Source organism: Petaurus breviceps, unplaced genomic scaffold (assembly GCF_028583685.1).
Source record: "Petaurus breviceps papuanus isolate PSGF00001 unplaced genomic scaffold, PetGlider_PUasm1.0 214, whole genome shotgun sequence".
Taxonomy (NCBI): Eukaryota; Metazoa; Chordata; class Mammalia; order Diprotodontia; family Petauridae; genus Petaurus; species Petaurus breviceps.
The window spans coordinates 9,704,319-9,719,513 of NW_027185863.1; the positions used below are offsets into that span (position 1 = coordinate 9,704,319).

At 42.7% G+C, this 15,195-nt stretch overlaps 1 protein-coding gene across 1 annotated transcript in view; it reads left to right on the plus strand.

Moving 5' to 3' along the window:
* The first annotated feature begins 387 nt into the window (after positions 1-387).
* The window catches only part of GAS6 (growth arrest specific 6), a 95,997-nt gene continuing 81,189 nt past the window's right edge, over positions 388-15,195 (plus strand). Inside the window, exons 1-2 of the mRNA XM_069094060.1 lie at positions 388-684; positions 1,196-1,362. Coding sequence (XP_068950161.1) covers positions 597-684; positions 1,196-1,362 — 255 coding nt within the window. The 5' untranslated portion in view covers positions 388-596. The remainder of the gene's footprint in view (positions 685-1,195; positions 1,363-15,195) is intronic.

Below are 15,195 nucleotides of genomic sequence, written 5' to 3' on the forward strand. Positions count from 1 at the left end.
TTACGTGTAGGATTTCATTCGTTCTGCCAACGTCCTTGGTGCATGTAGATATCAGCCGCTTCTTGTTTCCTTTGCTATTGTTGTTATTACCATTACCTTTTCAGCAACTTTATCTCATGGCAAGTTAACTTGGGAAGAGCTGAGTGCACCAGAGCCCCAAAGCTGTACCATCTCTCGTGGTCCTGATGTCAAATGAGTCAGTGAACTCAGCAGCAAGCCTCTCTAAGAGTGACTTCCCACCCCCAGGACCTCCTCACCACCACCCCCTCCCCCGCCTCCGCCCTCTCCTCTCCAATGATAGACGCTACGAAATGGTGAGAAGGGCGATAGGTGTGCCTCCCAGGCTGAGCCGGGATGTAAACTTTATAAATGATTGGGTAAGATGAAGAAAGCGACTCCCCCACAGCGCTCAGCATAGTTTCCCTGGCTCCGGCTGACAGTAGCTGCGCGCTCGCTCCGCCCGCCCGCTAGCACTCTGCACCCGCCTGGAGCCAGCGCTGCCTGCCCCGGCTCCGGCTCCGGCTCCGGCTCCGGCTCCGGCTCCGGCTGCGCTCGGCTCCGGGTCATTACTAGCCAGCCGAACCCAGCCCCGCACCATGCCGCCGCCGCAGCAGCAGCCGGCTCCCGCAGCCGCCCTCAGTACGGTCCTGCTCCTCCTCTTGCTGGCCACGGACTCCACGCAGAGTGAGTACCCCCCGGCCCCAGCGGGTGCCTCCCTAGCTCTGCTCTATCCCCTGGGCAAGGGGGGGTCAGGACAGCGACCTGAAGAGCACTCCACTGCCCACCTTCCCCCCACCCCCACTCCGTCTCCCGCCTGCCCTCTCCAGCTCAGAGCCTGGGGAGGGGGATCCTCTGTCTGGACATCCTGCCCACCCCACCCTAGCCGAGCGCCCCCCCACCCCATCGCCACCATCCACAATGCGACAGCAGCGGCCGCCGCGGCCACAGTCACAGCATCCCCTTCCTTCAAGGACACTGGGGAAAGCGCTCCATCGCCCGCCTGCTGCGGCTGCAGAGCGTGTGTGTGCGGGAGGTTGGGGAGGGGGAGGGCAGTTCTCTCTCCTTCTGGAGAGCAGGGTGGGGTGTCGGCGCCTGAATTTATGGGTGCCTCTTCTGCTCTTCCCCCAATGCCCCCCCTCCATTTCCCACCCGTCCGTCCTTCTCCCTCTCCCGCTCCGGGTGCTGTGCGGGGCAGCGGTGCTGCTGCGGGCCCGGGAGGCAGCCCAGTTCCTGCGGTCGAGACAGCGCCGAGCCTACCAGATCTTCGAAGAGACCAAGCAAGGCCATTTGGAGAGAGAATGCGTAGAAGAGCTGTGCAGCAAGGAGGAAGCCCGGGAAGTGTTCGAGAACGACCCTGAGACGGTAAGGAGGCTGGGGCTGGGGCTGGGGCTGGGGGAGGGGAGCTGTGAATGGCTCGGGTGTGTACCTGGGACCAGATGGGGGAATTTAGGGAGAGCCCCTGGGGCGGGGTGGCCGGACGGAGCGCTTCATCTGTCTCTAGGAGCTGCGGTGCGTGCCTGCGTCCATCCTGTCACAAGCAGCTAGAATCAGGGCGCCAGCTGTCCACACAGCTGGGGAAGATGTTTGGAGGAGAAACCATTAGATAAATAACTTAAACCACACAGCGTAACCAGGGCTTTACTGAATGGGGTTTTAGGGCAGCGCCAGGGAAATCCAGTTAATTCTCTCTTTTCTGGACACACATGTTTAAACACACACATGATATGCATGCGCAGAAGCTCTGGTTAGCCTATTGGGTGCCTTTGAGATTCTTTTATCACGTCTGTCTTCCACTGATGTATGCATGGAGTAGTACTTTGGCTTGGGGGTACAGGCTTTCATTTCGCATCCTTAGGGTATTTTGTCAAGTCTCATGCAAAAAAAATTAGAATGAGTGCAAGGTTGTCAAGGAGGGCAAAGCTCAGAGGACTCATATCTCTATACTTTTTTTTTAAACTTGATAATCATCTTTAAGATCCTGCAGTTCAGCAAGAATAGAAAGAGGCATGTCTTGTAGTAAATAAAACCTATAACCGAGCAGACTTGTGACCCTTATGCTGGAACTTGCTACAGACTCCCCAAAGCAGCAACTTTAAGAAAAACCCACTTTGAAATGATTTGAGGGTAATACATACATACACACATATACATGCATACATACATACGTGTGATGGGTCTTTTGTTTTTGAGCCCATATGGTTTCCCCTCTCTTATTTTCTTCCCTGGTTGGTTAGATGTTCTGGGTGGAGTCTGTCTCTGCTGTATTCCTTTACATTTGGGGGGGAGGGGTTCTGTTAGCCTCGAAGAGAATAGTCATATATTTTTTCCCTGAAAGTAGAAATAATAGAGAGCATTGCTTCAGGGAGCAGTTCCTAAAGGATTATTAAATAATCCTGGAACTACTGTTTTGTTTGTTTGCTTGTTTGTTTGTACAGTCACCAAAGAAAACTGGTAGGGGTGGGGCGGAGGCTGGGAATGGCTGGGGGGGGGGGGGCGACCGAAGACTTCTTGCCTCATTACTTCCAGCACTGCATGGTGCTTGTGCAGAAGCAGGTGGTGGTCTGAAGACCACAGCCTGAAAGCTGCTAGCAGAGATCATCCTTCTATTAATAATGCCTGGAAAGTGGTGTGCGTGTGAGCCTGGAAGGTGGGGACTGAGAAGGAAGTGTGTGAGAATTAACTGTCTTTGAAAAATGCGTGTGTGTGTGTGTGTGTGTGTGTGTGTGTGTGTGTGAAGGGAGAACACCCCCCTTTTCCCTGGAAGTAGATAATTTAAAGAATAGGCACATTTAATTCCTACTAGCAAATGAATGATAATGCTGCCTCAACCTTTTTTTTTTGGAAGCTAGAGGGATTAAACAGATAGCTAGATTGGTAGATAAATGATAGCTAAACAAATTGGTAAACGTAATTATAACAACAAAAGATGATATTATGCCTTTTTCCAATAGAATTCTTGAGTGATTTCTTATCTACCCTTTGCTAGACTCCACCTCTCTCTCTCTATCTCTCCCTTCCCCCCCCTCACCCTCTCTCTAAATATCTGTGCAAAAAAGATATTTTCAATTAAAATTCACTTTCTCGCCTTTTATACAAAAAAGACATTTTCCTTTCTATAATAAGATCTATATTTACAGGCAGATAGAATAGTGTGGATAGAAAACTGGCTTCAGAGCCAGAAAGACCTAGGATTAAGTCCGACCTTTTCTTATACTGGCTGTGTGATCCCTATTTACCCTCTCAGTACTACAGGCAACTTCCTACAACTATGACTCCATTTCCAGATATGTCATACAAATACGCATGGTATAAAGTTTTCCTTAAAGCATCTAAATTGACAAGAGCACAATTCCTAGAACCAGCCCTAACATGGTTTCATTTCGATTGCTCATGTAATAACTGTTAATCATATTTGCCAAATGCAACTAGAATATGTCTCTATCATGATCAGTCTTGTTTTTCTCAGTTCTTTTGGTGTTCTTTTTTCCAAAAACAAATTGCTGGTGAACCAAAGTAATGAAACTAATTGTTTTGCATATTTAGATATGATACAGGTCACATGACATCTTCCCAAACATTATTGAATAAAATAAAGGCCTGATATAACACTAGCAGTGTCAGAATGAAGCAGGTGTAATGGAAGGAGGAATGGTTTTGGAGTCAAATCCTGACTCTGCTACTCACTGGTTGCCTGACCGTGGTCAGGCCTTGAAACTCAGTTTCCTCATCTTTAAATGAAAGAGTTGGAAAAGGTCATCTCGATGGATTTTCCAGTTCTAAATCAAATATCCTATTCCTGCATCCTACTAATGGTATCATCCATTCTCATTCAACAAACATGTGTTGAGTGACTGTATGGAACAATTCCACTCTATTTTCCTATCCTGTAACCTCTTCTGCCATTTTCACTGTGGCCTGTTTTTCTCCTCATTTTCCAGATGGTTATCATCAATGATGCCCCTGCTGAATTTTGCTTCTCCCATATGATTTATGAATACAAAGAAGTAATGGTTAGATACTAAAGTATTTTGCTTTGACTAGATGGCTATTTCTGGGCCTGTGGGCAGCAGGTGCACTGGTCCCTCCCCAGGCTGAAACCAGAAGTCTAGTGTGGGACTCTGGTTAGCACGGAGAGGGTGGAGTTGCCGAAGAAATGCACGCTCACATTTAGTCTATGCCCTGGTACAGCAGCACTGGTTTCACCAGTTTAGATATAGCCCTGATAAGGGCATTTTCCCTTGCAGAGCTCTTGTCTAGAGCTTGACCTTATTAAAAACAACACAGAACCCATAGAATTGTGAAACCTTTTGCCATCCCATGGCTCTCATAGTGCTACATTTCCTAAAGGGGTGATTCCCTCTATCTTGTGATTTCCTAAAATGTAATTATTTTAATTCCATACAAGATGAGAAATCTTTTATATGAAAGGGTATTTTTTTCCTATGATAAGTTCTATATATGCAGAGGCAGACACTGTGCAATGGAAAGAAAATTGACCTCAGAGTCAGGAAGACCTGGTTCAAATTCCATCTCTCACTCATACTGACCCTGGGCAAATCACATAACACCACAGTACTCTGGGCAACTCTATAATATATTTTATGAACTTCATAGAAGGTGCCCATATATATTGGTACCAGGAATTCCTCAATGAAATCACAGGTCCATTCCACAACCTATCTCCTGAGAAAGTCCATGATCTCTTACATTCCCAAGGCATCAATTTCTTGCCCCAAGAAAGTCCTTTTCATTGAATTATTTGACAGCCTGATGTGCTTGGAGGGCCTTACCATATTTCAGAGCTCTACAGTTAATTTATATACATTTTGATTTTTACCTTAGCTAAAAATAACAACCAAAAAAACAACCAAGCATCTCCTTCACCACTGCCACCCCCTCCCCAAAATAAAAACACACAACACATGATTTCCTTAATTTCCCAGGTGGACAAAGTCATTTATTACATTATATCTTCCAGTTCTTAATATTTCTTAGAATATTCCTTACATTAAACCAGTCCAATCCTATAAGCATTTATTAAGCACTTACTATATGGTCATGGAAAGGGAAATGGCAAAGCACTTCATAATCTTTGCCATAATTTTCTTAAACTCCCATAGACAGCATTGGTGTGCTATGGTCCACGGGGTCAGGAAGAGTTGGCCACAATTGAACAACTAAATATTATGCCAGGCACTGTGCTAGGCACTGGGGATACTATTAATAAAAAGGCAGACCCTGCCCTCCAGGAATTTATAATCCAGTGAAGGTAGACAACACATAAAAGGAGGCAGAAAAGCAGGAGAGGGACTCCAGGGGTTATCTTGTTTCATGGAATTGATGAGAACCATCGGATAGCCTTCTTGTGTCTAGAATGGCAGCTAGGTAGCACCACAGGGCGCAAAGGGCAGCTAGATGACTTGGAATCAGGAAGACTCAATCTTCATGAATTCAAATCTGGTCTCAGACACTTAACTGGCAGTGTGACCCTGGGCAAGTCACTTTACCCTGTTTGCCTCAATTCCTCATCTGAGAAGGAAATGGTAGACCACTCCAGTATCTTTGCCAAGAAAACCCTAAATGGGGTCACAAAGAGTTGCATATAACTGAATAACAATAGTGCCTGGAGTGCTGGAGCTGGAGGGCAGGAAGCCTTGAGTTCAAATCCAGTCTCAGAAACTTTGTGTGCCTCTGGGCAACTCACTTAGCTAGTCGTTCAGTTTCCTCAGCTGGAAAATGGGGATAATACAATACTGTATGAGTCTCAAATGAAATAATATTTGGAAAGTGCTTAGCCTAGTAGTACCTGACAGATATCAGACAATTGTATATAAATGCTTATTCTCTTCCCTCCCCTCTCCTCCCTAGAATGCACTCTCTCTTCACTTAGAAGACCTGTCTTCCTTCAATGCACTGCTCAGATATCACCTCTTTTGAGAAGGCCTTTCCTAATATCCTTGAAATTACTGGGGCAGCGAGGTATACAGTGGATATATTTAATCCCCCTTGCCTTTCTTCCAGCATAGCGAATTCTCAGTGTGAATTTTGTAACATTCTAGGAGGTAGCCACTTATCCCAGGACAGGAGTTGTGAAACTTTAATAGAAAGATTAATTTTTAGAGTCAGTGAAACCTGGGTTCAAATCCAGCTTCAAGCACCTACTAACTATCTAGCACCAGGCAAATCATTTACCTTCTGTCTGCTGGGGTGGCTAGGTGGTGTAGTGAATAGAGCACCAGACCTGGAGTTAGGAGAACCTGAGTTCAAATCCAGCCTCAGACACTTAACATGAAAACTAGCTGTGTGACCTTGGGCAACTCACTTAACCCCAATTGCCCTGCCGCCCCCCCTCCAAAAATAAAATCAAAATAAAATCTGCCTGCCTCAGTTTTCTCATCTGTTAATTGGAAATAATCATAGCACCTACTTCCCACCACTTCTGTGAAGAGAAAATGAGATATTTGTAAAGCACTTTTCAAGTCTTAAATCACTATATAAATGTGAGCTATGTTGATTGCTAGTGTTTTCTACCTCTTGATGTTACTTTGTATTGTTCTTGACATATTTTGCATTTATTTACTGTGTATGTGTCATATGCCATCTTCCATCCCCCACCCCTATCTCAGTATAGAATTTAGACTCCTTGAGCATAGGGATTGTTTCATTTTAGTATATAAAGTATATAGTAGGTACTTAATAAATGCTTATAGGATCGGACTGGATCAGCATAAGGAATATTCTAAGAAATATAAAGAACTCAAAGATATAATGTATTGCACGATTTTGTCCACCTGGGAAATTAAGGAAACCACATGTGTTGTGTGTTTTTATTTTTTGGGGGGAGGGTGGCAATGTTGGAGGGGATGCTTTTTTTTCCTTCTTTTTTTGGAGGGGGGAGGGCAGGGCAGTTCGGGTGAAGTGACTTGCCCAAGGTCTCACATCTAGTAAGTGTTAAGTGTCTGAGGCCGGATTTGAACTCAGGTCCTCCTGACTCCGGGGCTGGTGCTCTATTCACTGCGCCACCTAGCCGCCCCAATGCTTTTGTTGTTATTATTTTTAGCAAAGGTAAAAATCAGAGTGTGCATAAGTTGTTTTGTTTCCTCTGTGCCAAGATGGTGACCTGTACTGGTAGCACTTAGAAATGCCTGTAAAACTGAATAGAATTGAGGCAATGGGCTGCTCAAAAGTTCTGCCGTTTGCATTAAAAAAAAAAAAAACAGGAAGGTGATTTCCTTAGCAGATGAAACTTTCAGCGAGAAAGTTCTACCAACACAGAATGACATCTTCTCTGTTACCCAGAGTCTTAGAATTGTCTGCAGATGGGGACTTAACCTTGTCTGTAGATGGGGAGTTAACCCTGTCTCACAGGCTTCAAGGTCAATTCTCTAGCCTCTTCAAAGTTGTCATTTGTATTGCATCTCTTTAAAGTTCACTAAGTTTCATATTCTTTCATGTCTTCCTCCACAATTCCAAAAGAAGAAAACCTTCTCTTTTTCAACACCCTTACCTCCTTTCTTTAAAAAAAAATTGAAATATTATAGAATCAGATTTGGAAGAAGTTTGGTTTTAAAATGCCATAATGAAAATGTGTGTGAAAATATTTTGTAAAGGAGAAAGATTTTATACTACTGTAAGATATTATTGATCATTATTCCAGGAGTATATTAGAGCCTGTTCATAACAGCTCAGAGCTTACTGTTAAATTTTCAGTGTGAGCATTTCCACCTCAGAATTAGCAAATGCCACAAATCAGAACTTGATTTATTGTTTTGTTGACTGGCTAAAACTTAATAAAGTGATGGAGAAAATTTTAATCATGCATATTACTATGCATTATGTCATGCATACTTATATATATATAATCATATAATAATGCAATAATAAATAAAGTGTGTGGAGCTGGTTGTTAAACATTTAGCAGCAACTCCTGATACCCGCTCACATAGGGTGAGTCAGATTTTATCAGTCCTATTATTTCATTAAGTTATAAAATACTTAGATCAACAGCAAAAATCGATATTCCAAGATGACATCATCTATATTGAATCTCCTTTCCCTTTCTTCCAGCTTAGTGAACTTTCAGTGGGAGTTTTGTAACATTTTGGGAGGTAGCCACTTATCCCAGTTGTGAAACTTTCATGGAAAGATTAATTTTTAATTCATACTAGTTTGAAAAAGTAATGCTATGCGCCATTGTGAAATTAGCAACAAAAGAGTCTCTATTCTGAAAAATGTGAGGAGTCAATTTCCCAGTCGCTTTTTTTATCTTGATTCTTTTCTTTTCCCTTAAAATTCATTACTTAAAAAAAAAGGTCATTACTAACATTTAACTATAGTAACTAGAGGGAACACCTGCTTTGAAATCAGGAAGACTGGGTTCAGATTTCCCCTTCTAACACAAAGTGACTTTGTGACCCTAGGTAAGTCACTTAACTTCTCAGTGTCCCAGCCAACCTTGATGGGCTGGCTGTATTGTTCAAATGCCAAACATACATTTGCCTAAAAAACTATTTTATGGAGAACTCACCCAAGACACGCTCTCACACAGAGGCCAGAAGAGGCAATACAAGAACACTCTCAAAGTCCTCTGAAGAACTTTGGAACTGATTTTTGAGACGGGAGACACTGGCACAGGACCACCCAGCATGGTGTGCCCACATCAAAGATGCCACTGTGCTCTTTGAGCAAAGTAGAATTGTAGTAGCTCAAAAGAAGCACGAGATGCACAGACATCTCCACTCCAAGTGTTTGGATAGACCATTTGTACCTGACCTGTGGTACAGGTACCTGTGGTAGAGCCTTTTGAGCTCCTATTGGTCTGACCAGCCACAGTCAGACATAATGTACCTTGACCCTGACATAGTGATGTCACTTTGGTCCTCTCCAGCCGCGAAGGACAGCCAACCAACTAGCCCCAGCCCTCTCTAAGACTGAAGGTTGAGAGGGTATTGACTGCTGAGGAAGTTCTTTCTCTGGGGCTTCCTACAGATCAAATCTCAGACCTGGTTAATTTTTTTTTAAATCACACATTTTAACAAACCCTTCCTTTACCTCTGTGACTTCTGAGTCAATCACCTTTTTTTCATTAGCTCGGGATATGAAGAGCTCCCTATATTCTTTGAATTTGTCTTGCGTGTTTTCTCTTTTCATAAATGAGCTCATGGCTTCTGGCACTAACTGTGTTGTGGGAATCCTTATGGAATGTTTACAAATACTCTTCTGAGCTACCAGGATGGTAGGGAAACCACATCTTCTCTCTTTTCCTGTTATGAAGTGGAAGCAACCCTAATGTAATAAAAATTCTACCAGACTTAGAATTCAGGAGAATTGAGGTCATTCTGCCACTAGCTAGCTGTGTGATCTTATATTTCTATGAATCTCCAAGTTAACTCAGATGTTCACAAAGGTCCCTCACACATCTAAAAATCTGTGGTTTGGAATTACACTTCTCTCTATTCCTGGGAAAGGAAAAGAGAATGAAATACCTTTTCAAATTTGTTTTACTTCATGTCACAAGCAGGGAAATATTAACTAAGCGTATCTTTCCTCTTTTCTGTTCATTATCACAAACCTTCCGATTAAACTTTTGCAGACATGCCCTACCTGCATCAGATAAAGAAAAAAGTGACCATTTTTGACATTTTCAGATCCCCAACTGAAGTGATTGTAAAATATTAATATCAACAGCAAAAGTAAATATTTCAGGAGGACATCATTCCCCTTCCCTTTCTTCTAGCTTAGTGAATTCTTAGTATGAATTTAGTAACTCTCTGTGAGATAGCCTCTTATCCCAAGGCAGGCATTATGAAACCTTCATGCTCTTATATGTATAATGGACAGGGTCTTGGATCTATTGTCAGGAAGATATGGGTTCAAATCCTACCCTCGGCATTTACTAACTGTGTGACCCTGAATAAGTTACTTAACTTCTCTGGTCCTCAGTTTCCTCATCTGTAAATGAAGGGGTTTGACTCAGTAAAGTCTTAATGGTTCCTTCCAGCCTCTAAGTTCCCCTCTCTTAGTACACCAGTTTTCTACAGGCATATAGCTTCTCAGCTTTATCCTTTCACAATTCCAGAGGGTAGGTGCCTGGCCTGCGGCATCAGAACACCGTGAATTCCTTTCTCCCATTCTGGTATCTTCCCCTGCTTCACAACCTATTTTACATTATTTTTACCTATTGCTGTATTCTGCTTACATTATCATTTATTTTAATAAGCAATCCTTCTTCAGGGCTTCTGAACCAACAGAAAGGTTCACAGACCCCTGCAACAACAGCACTGTCCTTCACCAGTGGACAGTCTTCACTCTCTGTCTGCAGGACAGTCTCAGGAGCTCTTAGCCAACAGCCAGGTTCCAGGACTTCTTCAACAGGACTGTCTTTCACCAGTGGACAAATCTGGCAAAACAACATCAAAACAGACAGACAAAGTACCAGCAAAACAGCCATGTCTCCTCAGTCCTTGGCAGCTCCGGGGACAGGTCTCAAAAGTCCAGGGCGATTCAAAGTGGCCCCCAGCAATCCTCTCAGTCTCTCTCTCTGCCTCCATGAGGGTGCTGCTTCCAAAAAGTTCTTCTGCCTCTCTCTTGTCTCTCCAAATCTACGTCACCAGCTCCTCCCAGTTCATGTCTCTCTTTTCAAGTCAACAAGTCCATCCCACAGGTGGGATTAACAAGCTCTGGGTTTTGACACAATCAATTTGAAAACCAAGACAATACAGGGGGATCTTTATATTCCATTGCTATCACAGATACCCATCCTGAATCCCTAATCTGCCTTTCCTCTCACCCCCCCACCCCAAATTATTCACTATACTTATAGTTAGTATACCTCACATTTGTTCATATCTGTGCATTCCCTTTCCCTGAGCTTATAAGTGGATGCAAAAGAGAAGCTATTTAATTCCTCTTAGCATGACTCTCGATAAACATTTCCTGAAATTTCCTTTTAGAAGGTCAACTCAGCTATTAAGCTATCATGTAAGCCACCTTTAGCCCTTACTATTTTTTCTGCAGGTGAAGGATGAATATTGCTTCTTTCCCTCTTTTTACTGTCTCCTTCCTTTCTCTTCTCTCTTTTCATTCACCCTCTTATGTGTTACAATTTCGTTTCCTTCATTTTTCTTTCATCTCATAGAGCACTTTCGTTTTTGTCTTAATGAAGAATACTTTTCCATTTGGTAGCATGATAGGTAGTGATGAGCTGATGGAGTGATTTGGGGTGGAAAGGATCCTAGATTTGAACTAAAAATTTGTCTGAATTTGACAAAAAATTGTCATGAATAAAAATTCATGTCTGAATCTTTGTGACCCCGTTTGTTGACAAAGATACTGGAGTAATTTGCCATTTCCTGCTGCAGCTCATTTTACAGATGAGGAAACTGAGGCAAACAGGGTTAAGTGACTTGCCCAGGATCACATAGCTATAAGTGTCTAAGACTGGATCTGAACTCAGGCCTTTCTGACTCTAGGATTAGTGATCTATCCACTGTACCACCCAGAGTCCTGGCTCTGTTATGTGTTATCCAAATGACCTTCTGAAAATCACTTCAACTCTGTGGACCTCAGTTCCTTCTCCTCTAAAATGAAGAGTTTCGATTATAGGTATAGCTCTAGCCTCTCACATTATAGTGTAGAAAAGACATTGGATTTGGAGCCAGAGGACCTGGGTTCAGAAACTGGCTCTGCTGCATATTTCCTAGCCTCAAACCAGACTTTATCTCTTGGGGCCTCAGTTTCCTCATCTGTAAAATTGAGAGATTACTCTAGACATTTAAAGTTTCATCCAGCTCTCAGTTCTTAAGATCCTGTGGTACCTAGGATCCCTCTTTAAGTCTCTAGTCCTAATTCTGTTTTTTTTTTAATTCTGATTTTTAATATTTAATTCTAATTTTATATATTATATATATTTTACATCATTCTAATTTTTTATATTTATTCATTTTGAACTTTGGTTTGATTTTTTTTGTGGTCTACTTCCTTCTTTACTCATCTTTTCTATTCTGATGAGATAGTTACACTAAAGATAGCTTTTGCTAATGTAGTCTCTACTCTGCTCACTGTAAACCCCATTGTTTTCAGTACCTAAGAGGTACTGAGGCATTGGATGGGGCTCTTGGTCTGGAATCCGGCTTTAGACATCTATTAGCTATGTGACCCTGGACAAGTCACTTTACCACTGTTTGTCTCAGTTTCCTCATCTGCAAAAATCATAGGGTTAGATTCTGACCTTTCAGGTCCTTTTCAGTGCTGAGTGCCTGTGATTCTGTTAGTGACGCACATAACAAACAGTTTCGTCCATAGCCTTGTCCTCCTGGCTTCCCACTTCTGTAATCTCAGGCAAGTCTCTTCACCTGGTTGGGCCTCAGTTTCCTGATTGCAGAATGAAGGAGTCAGATAAGATGGTCTCTAATGTCTTTCTTCAGGCTCTGCACTAATAGTATTCTACTCAGTAGAAAATCAAGCCATTGTCTTTCGTCTCTTCCCCCACTCCCTATAATTGTTTCTTCTGAACTATGTTATATATCACTCAGTGCTCAGAGCATACCGTGTTTCCCCGATAATAAGACCTATCCCGAAAATAAGCCCTCCCCTTACTGTGTAAGATTCCTCTAAAATAAGCCCTCCCCCGAAAATAAGCCCTATTGAGATTGCTACTGTAGTGAAGGTGATCCCCTGCGCTACATGCTACATTACGGTACCATCTGTATGCACTGCCCCCCCCCCCCGAAACGCACGCCGCGCTCAGAGCTGCAGCAGTGAGCGCGTCATCCTGTTCTTCCCCAATGATTTGCTTGCTGGCGCCATTGAGAGCAGTGCCGTGGAGGAGAGCTGAGGCAGGACAACATAAGCCCTCCCCTGAAAATAAGGCCTCTGGTGTTTTTCTTTCCAAAAAAAATAATAAGACAGCGTCTTATTATCGGGGAAACACGGTAGTCACAAATCTCTGGCATATGAATTCCTGTGGGAAAAAAAAGCAGCCTACATTATCTCCCAGAGCTTATCCACTCTTTACAGGTACAGTCACATTTCAGGATTATCCAAGAGCTGGTTAGCCAACTCATTTCAGTCCTGCTCCTTTATCTATGTCCAGTATTCACCTGCTTAAACTTCAGCGCCTGGCTTTAGGAACTCTTGTTCAATTGTTTTTCAGTCCTGTCCAACTCTTTGTGACCTCATTTGCGGTTTTCTTGGAAAAGATACTGGGAGTAGTTTGTCTTTTTCTTCTCCACCTCATTTTATAGATGAGGAAACTGAGGTAAACAGGGTTAAGTGACTTGCCCAGGGTCACTCAGCTAGTAAGTTTCTGAGGCCAAGATTTGAATTCAGGAAGATGAGTCTTCCTGACTCTAGGCCTGGCACTCTATCGTAACTGCTCCTCAGACTGACCCTAATTCTGTTCAATCAGAGTCAATATAGGAAGTTGGTGGGCAATAGAGAACTGCCTGGTCCAGTTGGGTTAGATATTTGGAAAGAGTCCTGGATTTGGAGTAAAAAGACCTGGATCTGATACCCAACTCTGTTAACCTGGGGTCCACGAACTTTTTTTTTTTTTGATAACTGTATTTCTATGTAATTGGTTTCCTTTGTAATCTTATATGCATGTGTATGTGTGTATACATACATACATACATATGTGTAGAGGTATATATGTATATATGTGTGTGTGCATGTATAAAATATACTTTAACACATTATTGGAGAAAGGGTCTATCAGCTTCACTGGACTGTGGAGGGGAAGAAAAGGAAAGTGAGTGACAAAAAAAAGTAGATTAAGACCCTTCTATGACTCTGGGCAAATTACTTTCCTTCCATGTGCCTCCATTTTGTGGTCAAATCAACCTGCTTTTCATTTCTTATAGCACAATACAAAACAAGGGTGTTGAGGTTTGATATCTAAAACTGGAAAGGACCTCAGAAGCCACCTAGTTCAGCCCCCTCACTTTACAGATGTGGAAACTGAGGCTCCGGTGATTAAGTGATTTCAACAGCATTACACAGGTAGTAAGCATCAGAGGGAAGATAGGAACCCTTTAAGATCCCTCCCAGCTCCAAATCCTCTGCTTTCTCTGAACTAGCTGGCCTCTTGTCTAATCTAGCTTGTGTGGTCTTAGGCAAGTTACCTCCCTTCTGTGGACCTCAGTTTCTTTTGTGTGAAGTGAGTTTCAGAATAGATGATCTCTAATTTCATTTTCAATTCTAATGTTTGTTGAAAAAGTAATTTAGGGGGGTGGCTAGGTGGTGCAGTGAATAGAGCACTGGCCCTGGAGTCAGGAGAACCTGAGTTCAAATTCAGCCTCAGACACTTGACACAAAAAGCTAGCTGTGTAACTTTGGGCAAGTCATTTGACCCCAATTGCCCTCCAAAATGCAAAAAAAAAAAAAGCAATTTAGGAATTGGGTGATCAAGATGCCACTTAAGGGGTGGCCAGGTAGCACAGCAAGTAAGAGCACAGGCTCCAGTGCTGAGAAGACGTGGAGATCGAATCCCGGGCTCAGACACTTAGCACCCACCCAGAAACACCTGGCCCTGTAACCTTGAGCAAGTTACTTAACCCCAATTGCTAAAAAAAAAAAAAGATGCCACTTAAGGTTTGGGGGCATCCTGAGCAAGAAAAAGCTGTCAAAGGGGACAAGAGGCCAAGGAGCAAGAGAAGTGAGGAGGATTATCCATATTCTTATGTGGACCCTCTTTTTTTCTCCCTTTAATTCTAATTGCAGTCTCTTCATCTTTTATAAAGATCCTGGTTTGATGCCAGAAAGTGATGGTTTATATCCTAGCCCACACAGTATTTTTTCCCAACTTTTTTTTAAAGTTTTGAGTTCCAAATTCTATCCTTCTTTCCTGCCTCTCTGAGATGGTAAGCAATCAGATATAGGTTATTCATGTGCAGTTATATAAAATATTTCCATATTAGTTATTTTGCCCAAGAAGATTCAAATAAAATAAAAGAAAAAAATGAAAGAAAGAAAGTGAAAATAGCATGCTTCAGTCCGTATTCAGTCAATATCAGTTCTTCGGAAATGGATAGTGTCCTTCATCATTAGTCTTTTGGGACGGCCTTAAGTCATTGTATTGCTGAGAATAGCTGTCATTCACAGCTCTTCACCAAACAATGTTGCTGTTGCTGTGTACAATGTTCTCCTGGTTCTGTTCACTTCACCATGCATCAGTTCATGTAACTCCAGGTTTTT